Here is a 17,820-nt window from a genome sequence, read left to right as displayed (position 1 = left end):
TGTGCCCCTCCATCTTCATTTTCAGCCTTCACGACGCTATGCCCAATATCATTTTAATACAGTATCTAAACTTCTGTGAACCATATTAACAATTTACCGAAAAGAAAGTCCCACTTCTCTTAGGCCAACTATCCGCCCCCTATCAAACTCGCTTAGTCGTTGGAAATTTGCGCGTCTTCGTACTCTAAGCATTGTAAACGACATTAAAAAAAACAAGAAGCGCACACGTGGTAGCATAGTAAGATGGCTGAAATTCTGATCATTTATTGTTTTACCACGATAATCCTGTATACCAAATTTTATTAAAATGAAATAAATTATAAATAGTGTTCGGATATACGAAAGATAAATTGAAATATTAATCTGATAAATTTGAGTTTACATAATTGTCCATGCAAACAGCAGTTTCCAGCGGAATTCTTTTTCCTGGTTTTGTAATTGATAAGTAATATAAACCTCCTGGAAGTCTACAGTATCTCATAATAGGCTGTGTGTATCTTGGAACAAGCGAGTCTCCTCTTTCTATATGAAAATTCCAACCAGCCATTTTATGTGGGCTTTTAGTCTTCTGTAAAGAAGTTAAAGTCAAGTTTTTTTACTACTTTTTTAAAAGTATATACCAAAAGATTTCATAAAAAAGTTTTTAGAATAATGTAAAGAAAAAGTAGGATAAAAACTATTTAATCTAAATGTTTATAAAACAAATAACTCAGAGTCCTTTTTTTCATATCTAGTAAATTTGATCGATCCTTCTATCTGGAAGAAACTTTAAGACGACTAAGTTATACGATAAATGTGAAGCCTAGAAGTAAAGGGGTAAAAGTGACAAAAAGCAAATTTTGAGTAATTGCCGTTTAAAGATATCACTATAAGTGGCATGATTTTCTAATGCTAGTTTTTCTTCTCCAATTTAGTAACGGCAATCATTATTAATATTACTTGTAATGGTTTTAAAATTTCCTGTGTTATCTTAGACAACATAACTTGTAGACTCCCCCAGGCATCCATAAACAGAAGTAAATTTAATATCCCCTCTACAGTTACTTTCGCAGATCCCACCTACTCTGGTCCTGGAAATATAGATCTTCTTCTTGCCAGTGACATATATAGCGAGTTGTTATCGGATGGTTTAATACGTTTAGGTAAAGGACTTCCTGTTCTTCAGAACACACACTTAGGGTACATTATGTTTGGTGGTTTACCTTCTTACGCACTTCATAAAGGAATTTATCACCCGCAGTTGTCCCCTACACAGTCAAATGCCTCTTTATTTGTCCAGTCCACATCTGAGGAAGATAAGCTCGATGATATAATTCGACAATTCTTCGAAGTCGAAGAAGTGATCCCCTCTGTTAAAATCTCCTCCTCTGAGGATCTGGATGAACAACTATTCACTGAAACAACTCAAATTCTACCTTCTGGTCAGTTTCAGGTAAAGCTTCCTCTCATTTCTGAATCAGCACATAAAATGCTGGGAAATTCTAACAATATGTCTAGGAAAAGGTTTATTAGTTTAGAAAATAAACTGCATATAGAAAATAAATACTTTTTACCACATCACTCTGTCATAAAAGAAGAATTATTAACTACAAAATTAAGGGTGGTTTTTGATGGCTCCGTGAAGAGTTCCAGTGGCTATTTTCTTAATGACATCCTGTTGAAAACTCTTCAGCTTGAACTTTTCGACATTCTACTTCGGTTTAGACTTTATACCTATGTCTTCACTTCCGACATACAAAAAATGTACAGGCGTATTCATCCTGATCACACATTCCTACAGAATATCCTCTGACAGGATTCTCCAGAACAGGACATCGAATGTCTTGAGCTTCAAACCGTAACTTACGGAACAAAAAGCGCAAGCTTTCAAAGGACCCGTTGTTTGATGGAATTAGTTAAAACTCATCAAAATAACTACCCATGGGTCTCCGATGCTCTCTTAACAGGCTACTAGGTAGATGACATTCTATATGGGGCCAATGACACGCAAACTCTCCTAAAGACTCATAATGAGATAACTGACCTACTCAACAAGGTTTTAGGTCTCTGTTGGAACCCCAACAGAGACCTAAATCCCACTTATCAATAAAGGATAATTACACAAAAAGAGAAGTAATCCCCTCTGTCATCGCTCAAATTTTTTATCCACAAGGGTTCCTTAACCCTGTAACTGTGCTTGCTAAAATTATTATGCAAAAAATTTGGATTTCTAAAATTAGTTGAAATGATTCCGTGGATTCAAATATTTTAAATGAATGGTCGAAATTTATAACTGATCTCTCTGCTCTCAAGGACATAAACATACCCAGATGTCTTTTCTCATGTCATGAAATTTCTTCTTTAGAAATGCACTCCTTTTCTGACGCAAGTTTGAAGGCGTATGCTGCTTGTTGTTATATACGGGTTATCTAGAAATCAAAAAATGTCTCGTGCTCTCTTTTTGCTTTGAAGAGTCGTATTGCTCCTTTAAGGACCATAACGCTTCCAAGGCTAGAACTTATGGGTAATGTATTGGCTAGTAACCTCACCACGAAGATGGTTGATATCATAAAGGATAAATTCTCTATTCTTGTGCCTCTTGCATCCAATTCCTATGACAAGAGGCACAAGATCGAAATAGATGGAAAATTATGAGGGAGATCTATGTCCAGCAGTGGATAAGCGAAGATTGAATGATGAAATTCTCTATTACCTCTATAAACATGTAAAGCGATTCTGAGATAGTTTTGACATGGCTCAGATCACATCACTTCAGATGGAATCAATTTGTCGCCAACAGGTTAGCTCAAATTCAAAAAAATTGTTCTCACTCTGATTGGAGGAACGTAAAGTCTAAAGACTGCTGACATCCTCTCCAGAGGAGTGATCTCATTTAACATACTCAACTCTATTCTGTGGTTTCACGGTCCTCAGTTTTTGCAAAGTTTCGACCTAAATTTGTCTGAATAGTGTCCGAAATTTAATTCTGATAAATTACCTAAAGAAAGAAAAATTGTTCTTCACACTCGAAGTGCTCAACTCGATTTTTTTGTCATGCTTTCTGAAAGGTTCTCCAGTTTTACGAAATATGTAAGGACTATAGCTTATGTACTCTAGATGTACTATAGATTTTCTAATAACGCAAAATCTGGCTCTCAAAATTTATCCGGTGCACTTGAAGTATCTGAACTTCAAAATGCTGAAATGAGAATTATAAAATTACTGCAAAACATGACACTCGTGGACTATCCTCTTAATCTTCCGTTGACCATTCAAGGGACAATATCTAAGGCGCAATTGAGAAAGAGTATTCTGAGCGCCTGCATGATGGAGACTAAGATGTACTCTTTTGAGAATTAGACGAACCACATGATTTTTAGAGGGGTGGAGGAGTGAATATTTTTGATCAAAGGCAACTTCGGAATACCTAAGACGTCCACCTACACGGAGCCTTTCATTTTTGTCAAGAAAAGGAGTAAATTGTAAAAGAGACTTATTAGAAATAATCTTATTGCCTTTGAGATCAGCGATATCTAAGGAAAAACAGGAGTTTTGCAGTAATTTTATAATTCTCATTTCAGCATTTTGAAGTTCAGATACTTTAAGTACACCGGATAAATTTTGAGAGCCAGATTTTGGAAAGCATGACAAAAAAATCGAGTTGAGCACTTCGAGTGTGAAGAACAATTTTTCTTTCTTTAGGTAATTTATCAGAATTAAATTTCGGACTATATTCAGACAAATTTAGGTCGAAACTTTGCAAAAACTGAGGACCGTGAAACCACAGAATAGAGGAGGATGTCAGCAGGGTTGTCTTTAGACTTTACGTTCCTCCAATCAGAGTGAGAACAATTTTTTTGAATTTGAGCTAACCTGTTGGCGACAAATTGATTCCATCTGAAGTGATGTGATCTGAGCCATGTCAAAACTATCTCAGAATCGCTTTACATGTTTATAGAGGTAATAGAGAATTTATCCTTTATGATATCAACCATCTTCGTGGTGAGGTTACTAGCCAATACATCACCCATAAGTTCTAGCCTTGGAAGCGTTATGGTCCTTAAAGGAGCAATACGACTCTTCAAAGCAATAAGAGAGCACGAGACATTTTTTGATTTCTAGATAACCCGTATATAACAAGCAGCATACGCCTTCAAACTTGCGTCAGAAAAGGAGTGAATTTCTAAAGAAGAAATTTCATGACAAGAGAAAAGACATCTGGGTATGTTTATGTCCTTGAGAGCAGAGAGATCAGTTATAAATTTCGACCATTCATTTAAAATATTTGAATCCACGGAATCATTTCAACTAATTTTAGAAATCCAAATTTTTTGCATAATAATTTTAGCAAGCACAGTTACGGGGTTAATGAACCCTTGTGGATAAAAAATTTGAGCGATGACAGAGGGGATTACTTCTCTTTTTGTGTAAATCCCCTTTATTGATAAGTGAGGTACAGAAATTGAAAATGTATCAGTACTGGGGTTCCAACAGAGACCTAAAACCTTGTTAGAAGCATTCTCTGGTGAAATAACATAGGCAGAATTTGTAGAGAGAGCAGAAAATGCATGCCTTGTTGAGTAGGTCAGTTATCTCAATATGAGTCTTAAGGAGAGTTTGCGTGTCATTGGCCCCATATAGAATGTCATCTACATAGTAGCCTGTTAAGAGAGCATCGGAGGCCCATGGGTAGTTATTTTGATGAGTTTTAGCCAATTCCATCAAACAACGGGTACTCTGAAAGCTTGCGCTTTTTGTTCCGTAAGTTACGATTTGAAGCTCAAGACATTCGATATCCTGTTCTGGACAATCCTGTCAGAGGATATTCTGTAGGAATGTGTGATCAGGATGAATTTGTACCTGCCTGTACATTTTTTGTCCGAAGTGAAGACATAGGTATAAAGTCTAAACCAAAGTAGAATGTCGAAAAGTTTAAGCTGAAGAGTTTTTCCTTTCAACAGAATGTCATTAAGAGAATAGCCACTGTAGCCACTCAGAGGAGGAGATTTTAACAGAGGGGATCACTTCTTCGACTTCGAAGAATTGTTGAATTATATCATCGAGGTTATCTTCCTCAGATGTGGACTGGACAAATAACGAGACATTTGACTGTGTAGGGGACAACTGCGAGCAATACATTCCTTTATGAAGTGCGTAAGAAGGTAAAGCACCAAGCATAATGCACCCTAAGTCTGTGTTCTGAAGAACAGGGAGTCCTTTACCTAAACGTATTAAACCATCCGATAACAACTCGCTATATATGTCACTGGCAAGAAGAAGATCTATATTTCCAGGAACAGAGTAGGTGGGATCTGCGAGAGTAACTGTAGAGGAAATATTAAATTAACTTCGGTTTATGGATACCTGGGGGAGTCTACAAGTTATGTTGTCTAAAATAGCACAGGAAATTTTGGCATGGGTACGCCATGCTTTGAATAAATAGTGACTAGGGCGGTTGCTTTACTGACAGAGCAGAGAGAGAAGTCATTACATTTGAGACATTTGAGAATCGTAGAAAATCTAAAAAACATCAGATTTCCAACAAATTTTTTTTATTTTTTTTCATCATATTTTAATACTAATTATCCTATTCCCAACGAATACAACTCCAAAGACATAAAAATTTTAATTTATTTACAAAAAATGTATTTACAACTACACTGGTTTCGTTTATAACAATATATCAATATGATGGGTTTAAAAATCGAAAGTAACAATTATAAATATTTGAAATCGATTTCCGTTTAACAAAATTTTAAATTACGGCAAAACTATCAGTCCTAGTTATGGGACATTCGTATATCACTGGAAAGAGAAAAATTATTTTAATTTAATAAATCATTAATATACAGTTTGTTCCGTTTAAAATAAGCCTTATATTACACATTGAATAATCCAATAATGAAACTACAAATTTTGAACACCCTGTTAATAAATGTTTAACAATTAATCAAGAAATACATTCGACCAATATCCAGCTATTTAGATGTATGAGTAATTTTACATAATTAAGAATGAGTCCTCGTTTAAAGTTTGAGTTTTTAAGAAAATTCGACATAACTCAGAACACTCTGTATATAGGTATAGGGAAGTCTTATGAAACTATATCTTATTTTTTGCAGACAATTAGAAAATTCAATAAAATACAGGGTGTTCCATAAGAAAAAATATAACTTTGAAACGCTGCGCTTTATTGTGTCATCCTGTATATTTCAAAATATTTCTAAAATGTAGCCTTTATCAACCTACATATTATACATTTATTCAAAATCTTTTACCGTTTCGCTGTAATCTTCCGTCTCGTTAGTGGTGACTCACCCTGTATATTATACAAGATTTTATTTTGGGGGGAGCACTTGTAATGATATTTATTTTAATTTTTACGAGAAGAGAATTAAATGAGAGAAAATTAATAATTGATTTATGAAGATAAATCAGAACAGAAATTGCGATAAACAATATTCGGACCGAAGGGACCAAACATGGATGGAGAGGATAAATTTATTACCAAACTTTCCACATTTCAGAGAGGCGTAGTTAAACACCTAATTGCTTCAAAATATTTATTAAGAGCCACTGAAGCAATAAAACACTTAAAACATATTTTTCCTTCGACTTATTTATAAGTGAACTTAAGGACTGTTTCTACATTGATAATTATCGCAATTCTGATAATACTAAAAATAGTTATACAAATATCATTAGATTTACGGTGCTAGGAGGCAGTAACAAAGATACAGAGTATTGAGAGAAACAAAACTGCTTATGGTTTAACACAAAACACCGGTTACCGTTAGCGCATCTGTGACTTACTCACTTTTCGACAACACACCCGGTCCTTACTTGCCGAGAGGCAAATTCGCACTGGTTAGTTGTATAACGCGGGATGGAGAGAGTTTATGAGGGAGCTGGTCGAACACACATTAAGGCTGTTTTATCGGTGCACCAAAACCTAGGGACAGTGTTTTCTCTGTTGTTTACCGACCAAATGTCTCGAAATTTGGACACGTTATTCGAAATAACTTCTTGAGATCATTTTCAAGCTATAACTGTGATATTGTTTATTTGTTTGTGACAACAAATTGTAATTTTTTTGATAATAATATTTTTATGTTATTTTAAATGTATTATAAATAAACACCATGATGTTTTTGCAGTCACGTTTCACAAATTTTTATTCAATACTATATTTAGCTAAGACATATAAATTAAAAATGTGATAATTCTGTTTAAAACATTATCTACGATAATCAATCTAAAAATGTATTCCCGACAAAACTAATAATTTGAATGGAGAATAATGCCTTTGTTGTCATTAAACTACCCGTCGGCCGGCGCCACTGAGTAAAGATCGAAACAAGTTAACACTGTAGAAAAGTAAGTGATACGCTCATTTCAAATCGCAGTATGCTTTAACTGCTAAAACAGCCTTAACACGACAGCTGACGAGCTGGGCGTATAATTTGGTAAAATAATTATATTACGATTACAATATTATAAATAGGTTGTTTTTACAACATAATATTTATTCTCCTTGTCTATCCTAAAGAAAGCCAGCATCCTGAAAATACTAGAAGCCACGAATTGAAGGTAAAATATTTTGTTTGTAGTAAAGAACCCTAAGAAATTCAAAGTTAATTCAATTAAATTTAACTTAATTTAAACGTAAGCAGATTATAATATATATATATATATATATATATATATATATATATATATATATATTATATATATATATATATATATATATATATATATATATATATATATTGTTCTTACCTTTTCCCTTATTAATATTTGGGATATCTGCAGACCCAACCTTTTACCAATTTCAACTCTATTGTAGTATTTATGAGCCATATTTGGAGCAAAATATTTTCTTGAATATTTTGTTAAAGTTCCTGCTCCAAATATTCTTGGATCATTTGTTTGGCAATTGCTGTCTATTACTAATCTACCTAAAATTTGTTTACAGTTTATCGCAAAATAATATCTTGGATACAGATTTCTAGTCTGAAGATTTGATCAATTAATATTTCACTGTAAAAGTATTCGAAAAATGAAATGCTTGATTATGAGAAAATCCAAAAAATGAGTTAATAAGTGATTTTTTCTAATTTGTAAATTTTAATAGGTATTATAACATGAAGTCCAGGGACTTCAAACAAAGCATCAACATCTTTGGTTCATCATCAATGACTCATCGTTCAAGTCAGCTACGATTGCTCTAGATTCTAGATTGCTATTCGTCTGACAGCTTATCAGTCTTACGCTACATAGCCTCTCTTTTAGCTTTTACCGTTTTGATTATAAATTATTGTGGTGAAATCGACAATTATTTTTAGCTCTGCAAAAGACTTTAAGGACAATTAACAATACTCTTGAAGGGTCTTTTTATATTAAAACAAAACACGGTAATTAGTATGTACGTTTCTCTAAAAAATATTTCATGCTTCTCACGATCTTGCAATTCAGATTTTCCAACCACAAGTTATGATGAAGATATTCATGTTTAATTTCTAAACTAAGAAAAATTAGTGCAGGGGTACCACAGGAAAGTGTACTGGGACCCGTCCTGTATCTCCTATACACTTAAGACCTACCAGATTCAGAGCAAAATTTTGTAACTACGTTTGCTGATAATACGACAATTATGGCTGTTAGTCACAAGGTAATTAAATCAACAGATAAATTACAGGATACAATTGCCGAAGTGGAAAAGTGGACAAACGAATGGCGTATTAAATTAAATGAACTGAAATGAGCACATATAGATTTTACCAACAAAACGATTGAGCATAAACTACTTTTGTTGCCAAACTTATTGGTTTTATTTGACCTGTTGCCTTTTTAGCATTTGAACAATGTTCTAAGATAATCAAATTTAGGCGAAATGGACTTAAATGGCAGCTTACTGTTTTTTATTGGGAATATGCCAGAATTTTACTTTACAATAAGTGTAATATAACATTTTGATTTCCACTTCGGAAATCGTTTCATATAAATAAAATTAATTAATGTTTCGTATTTTAAGTACGATTTCCGAATTAAAAATCTAAACATCAAAATAAGCTTATTTTAAAGTCACATTGTGCCTTATTCCCATTTAAAATAATAAACTGCACAATAAAAAAGCTTGATACAAAATTATTTGGCAACGTCTCGTCTCCCGATCTCTCGATTCGTCAAAGCACCGAATCAAAGTAAGGACAGAGGTAACGAGTAGAGGTGGATCGTTAAAGTTTTTATCGTAAACCGATTTTCGTAAACATAATGGCTATTATCGTTTATACACAATATTTATTGAAGTGAAAGAAACTAATGAAGTATATATTTATTTTAACTTGAAAAATAAACTAAACAATACAACTCGATATTAGTAATTGTACTACGTCGGATATTATGGATGTAAGGTTACCGTTTGCTAAAATGTTATCGCAATATTCTTGCAGGCAGCAAGAATCACTGAACTACCCTTCAAGTATTTTTGGCCACTCACTGTACTTGTTATTTCTTTAAAAGGCCGTAAAACTTGGGAAAGTTAAGAACAAAGAATCCAGTCTACATTATTTAGATTTGGTCAAAGTCTAAATGTGTTTTTTGCCGAATTATCGAAAAAAAGACTTTTTATTTTATCTATTTGTACACGACAGCATTTAAGTGCGTCCTCCACCAATAAATTTAACGTATGAGCAAAACAATTTAAATGTTTTCATTCCAAAACATCTTTAATAGCTTTGACCATATTTGAGGCATTATCAGTTACTGCAAAATTTACTTTTCGTTTTAGACCCCACTGATTAATAATTTCACTAATTTCAAAAGCGATGTTTTCTGAATTATGGTTTCCAGAAAAATGGCAGCAGCCTAATAAAACCGTTTTAAATTATAAATTTTTGGTTAAATATTGTCCTGTTAATGCGATGTAACTCTCAGTTACTCCATATGTCCAGAGGTCAGTAGTAATACATATATTTTCTACTTCTTTAACAACTTGTGATCTAATAATTTGCTCAGTTTTGATATAACATTCCTGACGTAATGAACCTGACGTAATAAACCTGACGTAATCAATAAGTTTTTCTTGTTGGTGTTTTTTATCCAGGAATCCACCCTGCAAACTTTTTAAAAGCTCGTTCTTCAACTATGGAAAACGGATGAAACGAGTCTTTGCATAGGTTTAGTAAATCCATATTTATTTGTTTCTTTTGTTCTAAACTAATATTTTTATTAATGGAAGTATCTATCACCTTTTGACGCTTGGGTGGCGGTGGCAGTATAACAGTACTTGTAGTCGAAACGGACAGAAATGCGCCAGGAGAAGTTTCAATCATTGCAATATTCAGAAAGCGGACCATAAAAGCTGCATCTTCTACAAATGTGCATTTTTTGAAAATAAAATTATTATTATTATACTAGGTCAATAATTTTGACTAAGAAAAAATAAATTTTAAATGAATATTTACAATAAATAAATCCTTTGACTAACTATCAATAAAGATTTGAAATCGAAAATGCAGATCAATCGTAAATCGAAACTCATTCATTAATCAGAATACCTAGTTACAAAAAACAAAAGAAAGCGTTAAGAAGCTGGTTACTTCTATAAAAAAAGAAAAAGAAGATTGTACTAGTGAAAATCAACCAGTACAAGAAAAAGAAACTGTTAAAGATGACTTAAGTCCATGGTGTATTTTTGATGAATTAATTGGACATGACTCATCTAAACATACACCTGTATGGAGAGATATAAAAGAAGTCGATATGTATTTGTCTGATGATATTATCCACAAAAAATTTCGAACAGAGATTGGAACTGTCCATTACAGTGGTGGAAAAACCATCGCCATTTATATCCTAACTTAACCACTATATTCATTAAATATTGTAGTATTGTAACAAAATCTGTTCCTTGTGAACACATGTTCAAAATCTGGTTTAATTGTAAATAAAAGAAGAACACGGTTAACAAGAAAAGTGGAAAAACTTATTAGTCCTTGGGCACCCGTCTAAATTTTTTTTTATGAACACACTCTCCAAACTTTTTTCAGTTGTTATTTGGGTGGAGTCGGACAAATTTAGAGCCTGGCGCAATATGGTAGTGGGGCGTTTGTCTGTGAAACTGTCAGGAACATGTTAATTTTATGTAAAAAAAAAATTACAACCACATTGGTCATTTTATTTTAATCAATAGTTTTTATTATAAAAACACCGAAAAACATGCTGTCAGACAAAAGTAATGGGCCATTTGGCGCGTCGGACTTCCTAAACATGTCAAATTTATGAAAAAAAAAAATTCATTACCACACAGCTGTTTTTAACACAATTCATCATAAAAACTGTTTAAAAAATTATGTCAACCTTGTCGGACAATTTTCACGGGGCATGTGCGCAGTCGGACGCGCCAAAGATGTCAATTTTATGCAACATTTTTACTTACAACCATTTTTCCGACAAAAAAAGGAGGTTGTAAGTAATTATATTTTAAACCAAAAAATCAAATTGTCTGACAAAAATATTGGGGCAAATCGATAGTCAGACAAAAAAACGGAATTTTTATTCGTAATCGATGTCGTTAATCCATGTATGGGTCGTGTATCACTTATTTTTACAACCATTTTTCCGACAAAAGTAGGGGGTTACAATTAGTTACATTTTTAAATAAAAAATCTAATTGTCGGACGACAACATTGGGTCAAACGAACAAACAAATAAATTCTTATTGGATATCGCCGATCTTAAACTGTAAAGGTGAGTTAATACATATTATTTTATGCATTCATATATAGTAAAAAAAAATTATTTAATATATTAATAGATTGAAAAAAACATTATTATTAGAACAAAAATTCAATTAATAATTATCATCCTCATTAGAGCTTTCCAAGTCGTCTAGAGTATTTTTGCCGGATTCGGTTTCGACAAATTCATCATAATTATCCCAAGCAACTCCACACGCTAAAGTAGAAATTGGAATTATACACGATGGACACGTTCGTCCATTCGCAATACACGAATAGGCTGCTGAAGATTCTAGTTCGGCTAAACCAGAATAACTCAACGAATATTCGCATCTATCTATCTATTTTAACGTTGCCAGTTATGCCTTTCATTGACATACCAAAAACAATGTGTTTGCTGGGCTTTATATTGCCGCGAGTAATAGAATAAATAGAATCGTAAGCGAAGCACGTTGTTAATCGTTCTATTCTTTCGTTCGTTCCTCTGCATCAACTCAATGCCGTTTTCCAGAACACATTCAACCAATTTGGAATGTCACATTCACCTTTACTAAGAGTTTCAGCATCTAGATAATCTGGTAATGGTTTTTTTTGCAAGATTTTTTTTCTATACTTCATTGCAAATTCACGACATTCTTGCTCAAAAATCATATCTTAAATTTCCTCATCATTGTTGTTTTTTAAGTCTGTTTTCACTGACATAAGGAACCATTTTTTTGCAAAATGCTCAAACTTAATTTTATTCTTTAGATTTTTTTCTAAGTATTGTCTTAGAGTAGCAGTTATCATCAAATTTTCATCGACATTTTTTCTTTCTGACTCATAGATGTCTTGCAAAAATAAAAAATAAATTTCTTGCAAATAAGTGTAAGACAAAATTTTTGATTCACATACAACTTCCTTTTCAATATATTAAATTAATAATTTACGAGCAACCTCATTGTCATCACGTTTATCTTGCCAAGCAGTTGTAGGTGGTTTGTGCGTATGAATTTTAAATTTTGAAAAGTATTTCAAACTGCATCTTTTATGATAAAATGAGACACTTTTTTCATTACTTAATTCTTCTTTGAATTTTGATCATCATTTTTAAATCATTAATTTCAGTTGCATAGATTTTAATCCTTTCAAAAAATCTTGTTTTCTCTTTTATTTGACTACAGTACAACTTGCGACCTTTCCATTTGATAGTTATGTTTCCACAAAAAAAAAACAACTTTCTTTACATACGTCATCATTGTCAACAACAGTTTAATCAAAGTAATCATTATCCATCCCCATCTCATCATCTTTGTCATTGTCATCTGCAGCTTTAGATAATTGCTGTCTTGTACATCTAAAATTACAATTTTAATTATATATATATATATATATATATATATATATATATATATATATATATATATATATATATATATATATATATATATATATAAATCTGAAGTATTTGCTGACAACGTAAGAAAGTAAATGTTAAATATTTAACATTTACTTATATATATATATATATATATATATATATATATATATATATATATATATATATATATATATATATATATATATATATATATATATACTTTAATAATCGTACCATAATAATTTTTTGCACAAAAAATATCCAAAATTAGATTTAACGATAAAAAAATACTCACTTAAGAGAAACATTATTTTGTTCCAAATTAACTGCATGCAATGAAAAAGACGATTTAGTGGAATCATCTTCAGTCGACAAATAATTTGAATCAATAAAATGTGATTTTATTACTTAAATTAATAATAATTTATATGAAACAATTATCGCAATAATAAGAAAAATAATGAACCAACCAAGAAGTGGATGAATTTGTATTTGGAGAATTTGTTTTAATCTTTTCAGCTTCTTCAACTAGTGAAACTTCTGGGTGTTCTGATGACGTTGAGGGAGAGACACTGCATAAAATAAATTCATTTAACCATATTTGTTTTGTATAAAACTTAACACAAAACAGCCAGCAATATGGCTGCCAGGAGTTCCAATCTTGTCGAGACAGAGCGAGCATGAAAATTGGACTAGACTCGTTGACAAAAGTGACTAGATCCGTCAGCAGTATAGCTGCCAAGAGCTCCGATCTCGCGATAGATGTTCCTGTATAGAAATAACACCAGAAATGTAACACATACAAGTACAGAGGTCAGATGTATCTGTTCAGATGTTTCATCATCCCAGGATACATTGAAGTACCACAACGATTTTAGAACACGTTTGACTTGCAAAAAGACATGGAAAATGAATAAAAACAAGAGGATAGCAACAAAAATACGACTGATTTACAAACGAATGGCCCGCTTTGTGAACGGTTTGTCCAAGGGACAAGAAGAATGAGAAAAAAAAATCAGTCGTAGGATTCCATTTTAGGCCCAGTACCGTAAAAATGAAAGGTTCCTCTTTGTCAACGAACAACATGTCAAAATGCGTAAGCCAAAGCCTGAAAATAATTAGAGATGGTTGCTGACGTTGTCGATTTGTCTAGCGTAAAACCATCGAGCTTTAAAAGCTAAGCGAGTGCTCACTGCAGAAGATGAGTAGTATCAAAGAGAATCACTTGTAGCGTGATTCTGACGTAGGTCCGTCGAGATGGCTGCTGGCCCACTGCCTAGCGAAAAACCATCGAGCATTAAAAACTAAGCGTTACTCTTGTAGAGTTTATGAGCGAAAGAAAACGAAGAAGTACCGTTAGTAACGATACGTAGTAAAAACTCTTGGAGAGGTTTAAAAAAGTCCGATCTCCAGAGAACCCCTTTTATAGTTCCAAAATTCCTTATTTACTTTAATTTGCCGATACGTTTGCTCTATATCGCAAATAAAACAACAACGAAGATATCGAAAATTAAGTAAAGAACGAGATGCCCTTTTAGGACCAGTATCAAAAGCGTCGATTAGCGACACCTCAAACGTCATAAAGATTGGCGTCGAAGCTAGTACGAATTTTGGATAAAAGAAGCGAAATAAAAATTTGTTTTTTGAAAACTGTGTGAGAGATATAAGAAATGATCGATTTAAAATCGGATTCAGAAACCGGCATCATATGTTGAGAAGTAACAAAATCTTCCACGAATGCAACATATGTCTCTTTGAGATTCGGAAGTTTCCTAATGCGATTCTCTAGCATACAAAATGAAGATATGCATAAGAATAAAGAATAAGTAGCGAATATAAACAAGAGAAAAAGATAAATAAAGAGGATTGGGTTGTAGAAACGGTGGAATAACAGAAAATCGGCTTGTTAATTTTCGAAAAATTAACAACTGAGAAATATCCTTCACGAGCTTCGTCGTGTTGGGACAAAACTAACAGGTGCCTACTCTTTCCGACTTCTCAAAACCTTTGTAGAAAAGATCTATGTTTGTATACATAGAAGTAATGAAAGAGGTGAAATAAAATATAGAAAGTCGTAGAAACTCGCCCTTATAGAACATAATTGAAAATGATTTCTAAGACCACAGGATGATTTGGTTCGCCAAGAATTTTGACCAAAATTTGCGAAACGAAAAACCAATTCAACACCTATGAGTATGTCTATAAGATCTGATTACAAAAATGCGTGATTTGATAGATCACGGAAATAAAATTGGTTGTGGAGCCTGTATCTAGCATGATACGAATTACAAGAAAGATACGAAAACATATTTGATCTGTATCAACTATGTGGAAAGAAATAGATGAGGCCGTTAAATGTGGTTGTGTAGCAAAATAGAAATGTTAGTATTTGAAGAAGTGATTGTCTAAAGGAACAAGATAAATTTGAGCGTTGGTTAACAAACGAAGCAAAACGAGAGACCGTGATTCGCTAACCGTGCAATTCGTCGTTTCGAATGAGGTGGAATCAGGCCACGTACACAAGAATGATGTGGATTAACCAACGAGAAAAGTTCTTGAAGCCATTTAGTCCCAAAAAATACAAACATTTACATGAATAGTGAGAACCAGAACACAAAGCACGAAATAGACAAGGACATTAAATGTGTTTGTGAAGCAAATTAGAAATGTTGGTATTTGAAGAAGTGATTGTCTAAAGGAACAAGATGAATTTGAGCGTTGGTTAATAAACGAAGCAAAAGCGAGACCGTGATTCGCAAACCGTGCAATTCGTCGTTTCGAATGAGGTGGAATCAGGCCACGTACACAAGAATTATGTGGATTAACCAACGAAAAAAGTTCTTGAAGCCGTTTAGTCCCAAAAAATACAAACATTTATATGACTGATAAGAACCAGAACACAAGACACATTTAACACCTTGATTAGTTACCTTAGGGTGCTTTGTGACACTAACGAAACCACAAGTAACAGAGATTTGATCGAAATATTGAAATAAGACAGCGATAATCGAAAGCGAGTAGAAGAAGACAATAAATTCAATCGAAACAAGGTTGTGAGATTTATGAAAATCTACCCTGGCTACGAATAATAATGAAAGCGTGTGGTTTTGATACTTGAATGCGTTTCATAGGCCTCCTTGAATCTAGAGAATGCCGAGTATGGCGCGAAAAGTTGGATTTGTTCATTTTGTTGAGCATTGTAAGATACAAGCACGAAAGAGAGGACAATGCAGACATAAATTAACAAATCAACACGAAGAGAATAACTAGATTTAAAGAAGTGAACGGTTTTAAACAAAATCAATTGCAAACAAATAAGCATATCGATAAAAAGGTAAGTAACGAAAGATAAGTATTACAAAGAAAATCGAAAGAAATGTGTTTAAGTTAACAAACAAGACGTACAGAATGAGTTGGAAAGTATTGTACAAGTAGAACAAAAATAATTCATAAAAATCAACACAAAAATAATGTAAATATGTAAATAAATCACAATAAAACACAATAAATCGTAAATGTAATATATATGTATAATTAATATATGGTATTAATCAAAATATATATAAAAGTATTTTACCTACTGAAATTATGAATTATAAAAATACAAATAAATTTAAAAATTGCTGTGTAAATATGATCCAATTTAATTATGTAAATTAAATTTAAAAAGAATGCCGAAGGACCGATTTAAAGTTAAATTGAAAAGAAAAAAAAAACAATTAAAATGAATTAATTGAAACACAATGAAATTAATTGAATCAAAGTCAAAAAAAATTATTATTTATCATCCGAGCTCGAAGTGGCCAAATGTTTTGTATAAAACTTAATGAGGTCGCTGGTTAAATGATATTCGATAAATAATAATAACGAAAAAATAAAATAATTTGTTTGTAAATCAATTAGCGAAAAATAGCAAATATAACTGTCAATAAATTAGGAAAATAACTGGTCTTACTCATTATTGATGTTTGTACAAAGAAAGACTTTCCCTTTGAAATATTTGATGGATTCTTAGCCAAGGAGATCTCCTGGAGGATGCCCGCCGACGCGGCTCTCTGGCACGAGAGCCAACAAACTTGGTCTGTTTCGTTCGCTGTCTTGTCTTGAGATGAAGTGTCTTGAGTTGAGACTTGAGACGGTCAGAAACCACCCTCTCTTCGAGGTGGTCGGTAGCAAGAGGACAAACCCATAAATCAATCTATTGTATTGTTAATTGTGACCGTAATACGAACCGTACACTTGTGTGTATTGGCGACACAAGACAAAAGAGAAGTCAAATTCTCCGCACTTAAACACAATAGATGAGACAACCAGATTTTATAGGAAGCAATATATTTTACGAAAGTCGTTAGAATACATAGCATTGAATTAGACCACATTACAGTACCGTAACAGAAAAATATTAATAGTAAAAATATGAAAAGAAATAGTACATACTTTCCCAAACAATATTAATTAAAAACAATTTATTTGAAATTATTATATTAATAGCCCTATAAATATATATTCTACATATATTCTATAAATAGTATTATAATAAGTAATATGAAGGTATTTCTTGATGATCTTGAAGTATGTTATTTTAATGGGTTAAAAAAGAGTACCTAGTTTTTTTAAGATTTTTTTGTCCAATAAGAATTAACTGAAAAAAAATAAACTGTGATTGTTCGCCCTGTATTTCGACTTTGCAAACAACTTTGCGCATTGTAACCTTAACCAATCTTATCAGTTTATCAGGGA

At 32.6% G+C, this 17,820-nt stretch overlaps 2 protein-coding genes across 4 annotated transcripts in view; one reads left to right on the top strand and one right to left on the bottom strand.

Moving 5' to 3' along the window:
- The window catches only part of LOC140441359 (TBC1 domain family member 1-like), a 515,776-nt gene that overhangs the window by 91,081 nt on the left and 406,875 nt on the right, over positions 1 to 17,820 (top strand). The gene's annotated exons all lie outside the window — the stretch shown is intronic.
- Positions 1 to 17,820, bottom strand: part of LOC140441360 (cilia- and flagella-associated protein 61-like) — a 185,617-nt gene that overhangs the window by 35,955 nt on the left and 131,842 nt on the right. Inside the window, exons 14-15 of one of the 2 annotated variants that reach the window (XM_072532035.1) lie at positions 7,759 to 7,937; positions 383 to 568 (exon numbers count right to left, since the gene is read on the bottom strand). In XM_072532035.1, the coding sequence (XP_072388136.1) occupies positions 383 to 568; positions 7,759 to 7,937 (365 nt within the window). The remainder of the gene's footprint in view (positions 1 to 382; positions 569 to 7,758; positions 7,938 to 17,820) is intronic. The other variant, XM_072532036.1, reaches the window with a different exon arrangement.

The sequence above is a fragment of the Diabrotica undecimpunctata genome, chromosome 5, assembly GCF_040954645.1.
Source record: "Diabrotica undecimpunctata isolate CICGRU chromosome 5, icDiaUnde3, whole genome shotgun sequence".
NCBI classification, from domain to species: Eukaryota; Metazoa; Arthropoda; class Insecta; order Coleoptera; family Chrysomelidae; genus Diabrotica; species Diabrotica undecimpunctata.
Note: the sequence above shows the minus strand (reverse complement) of the source record. Positions and strands in the feature narration are given on the sequence as shown.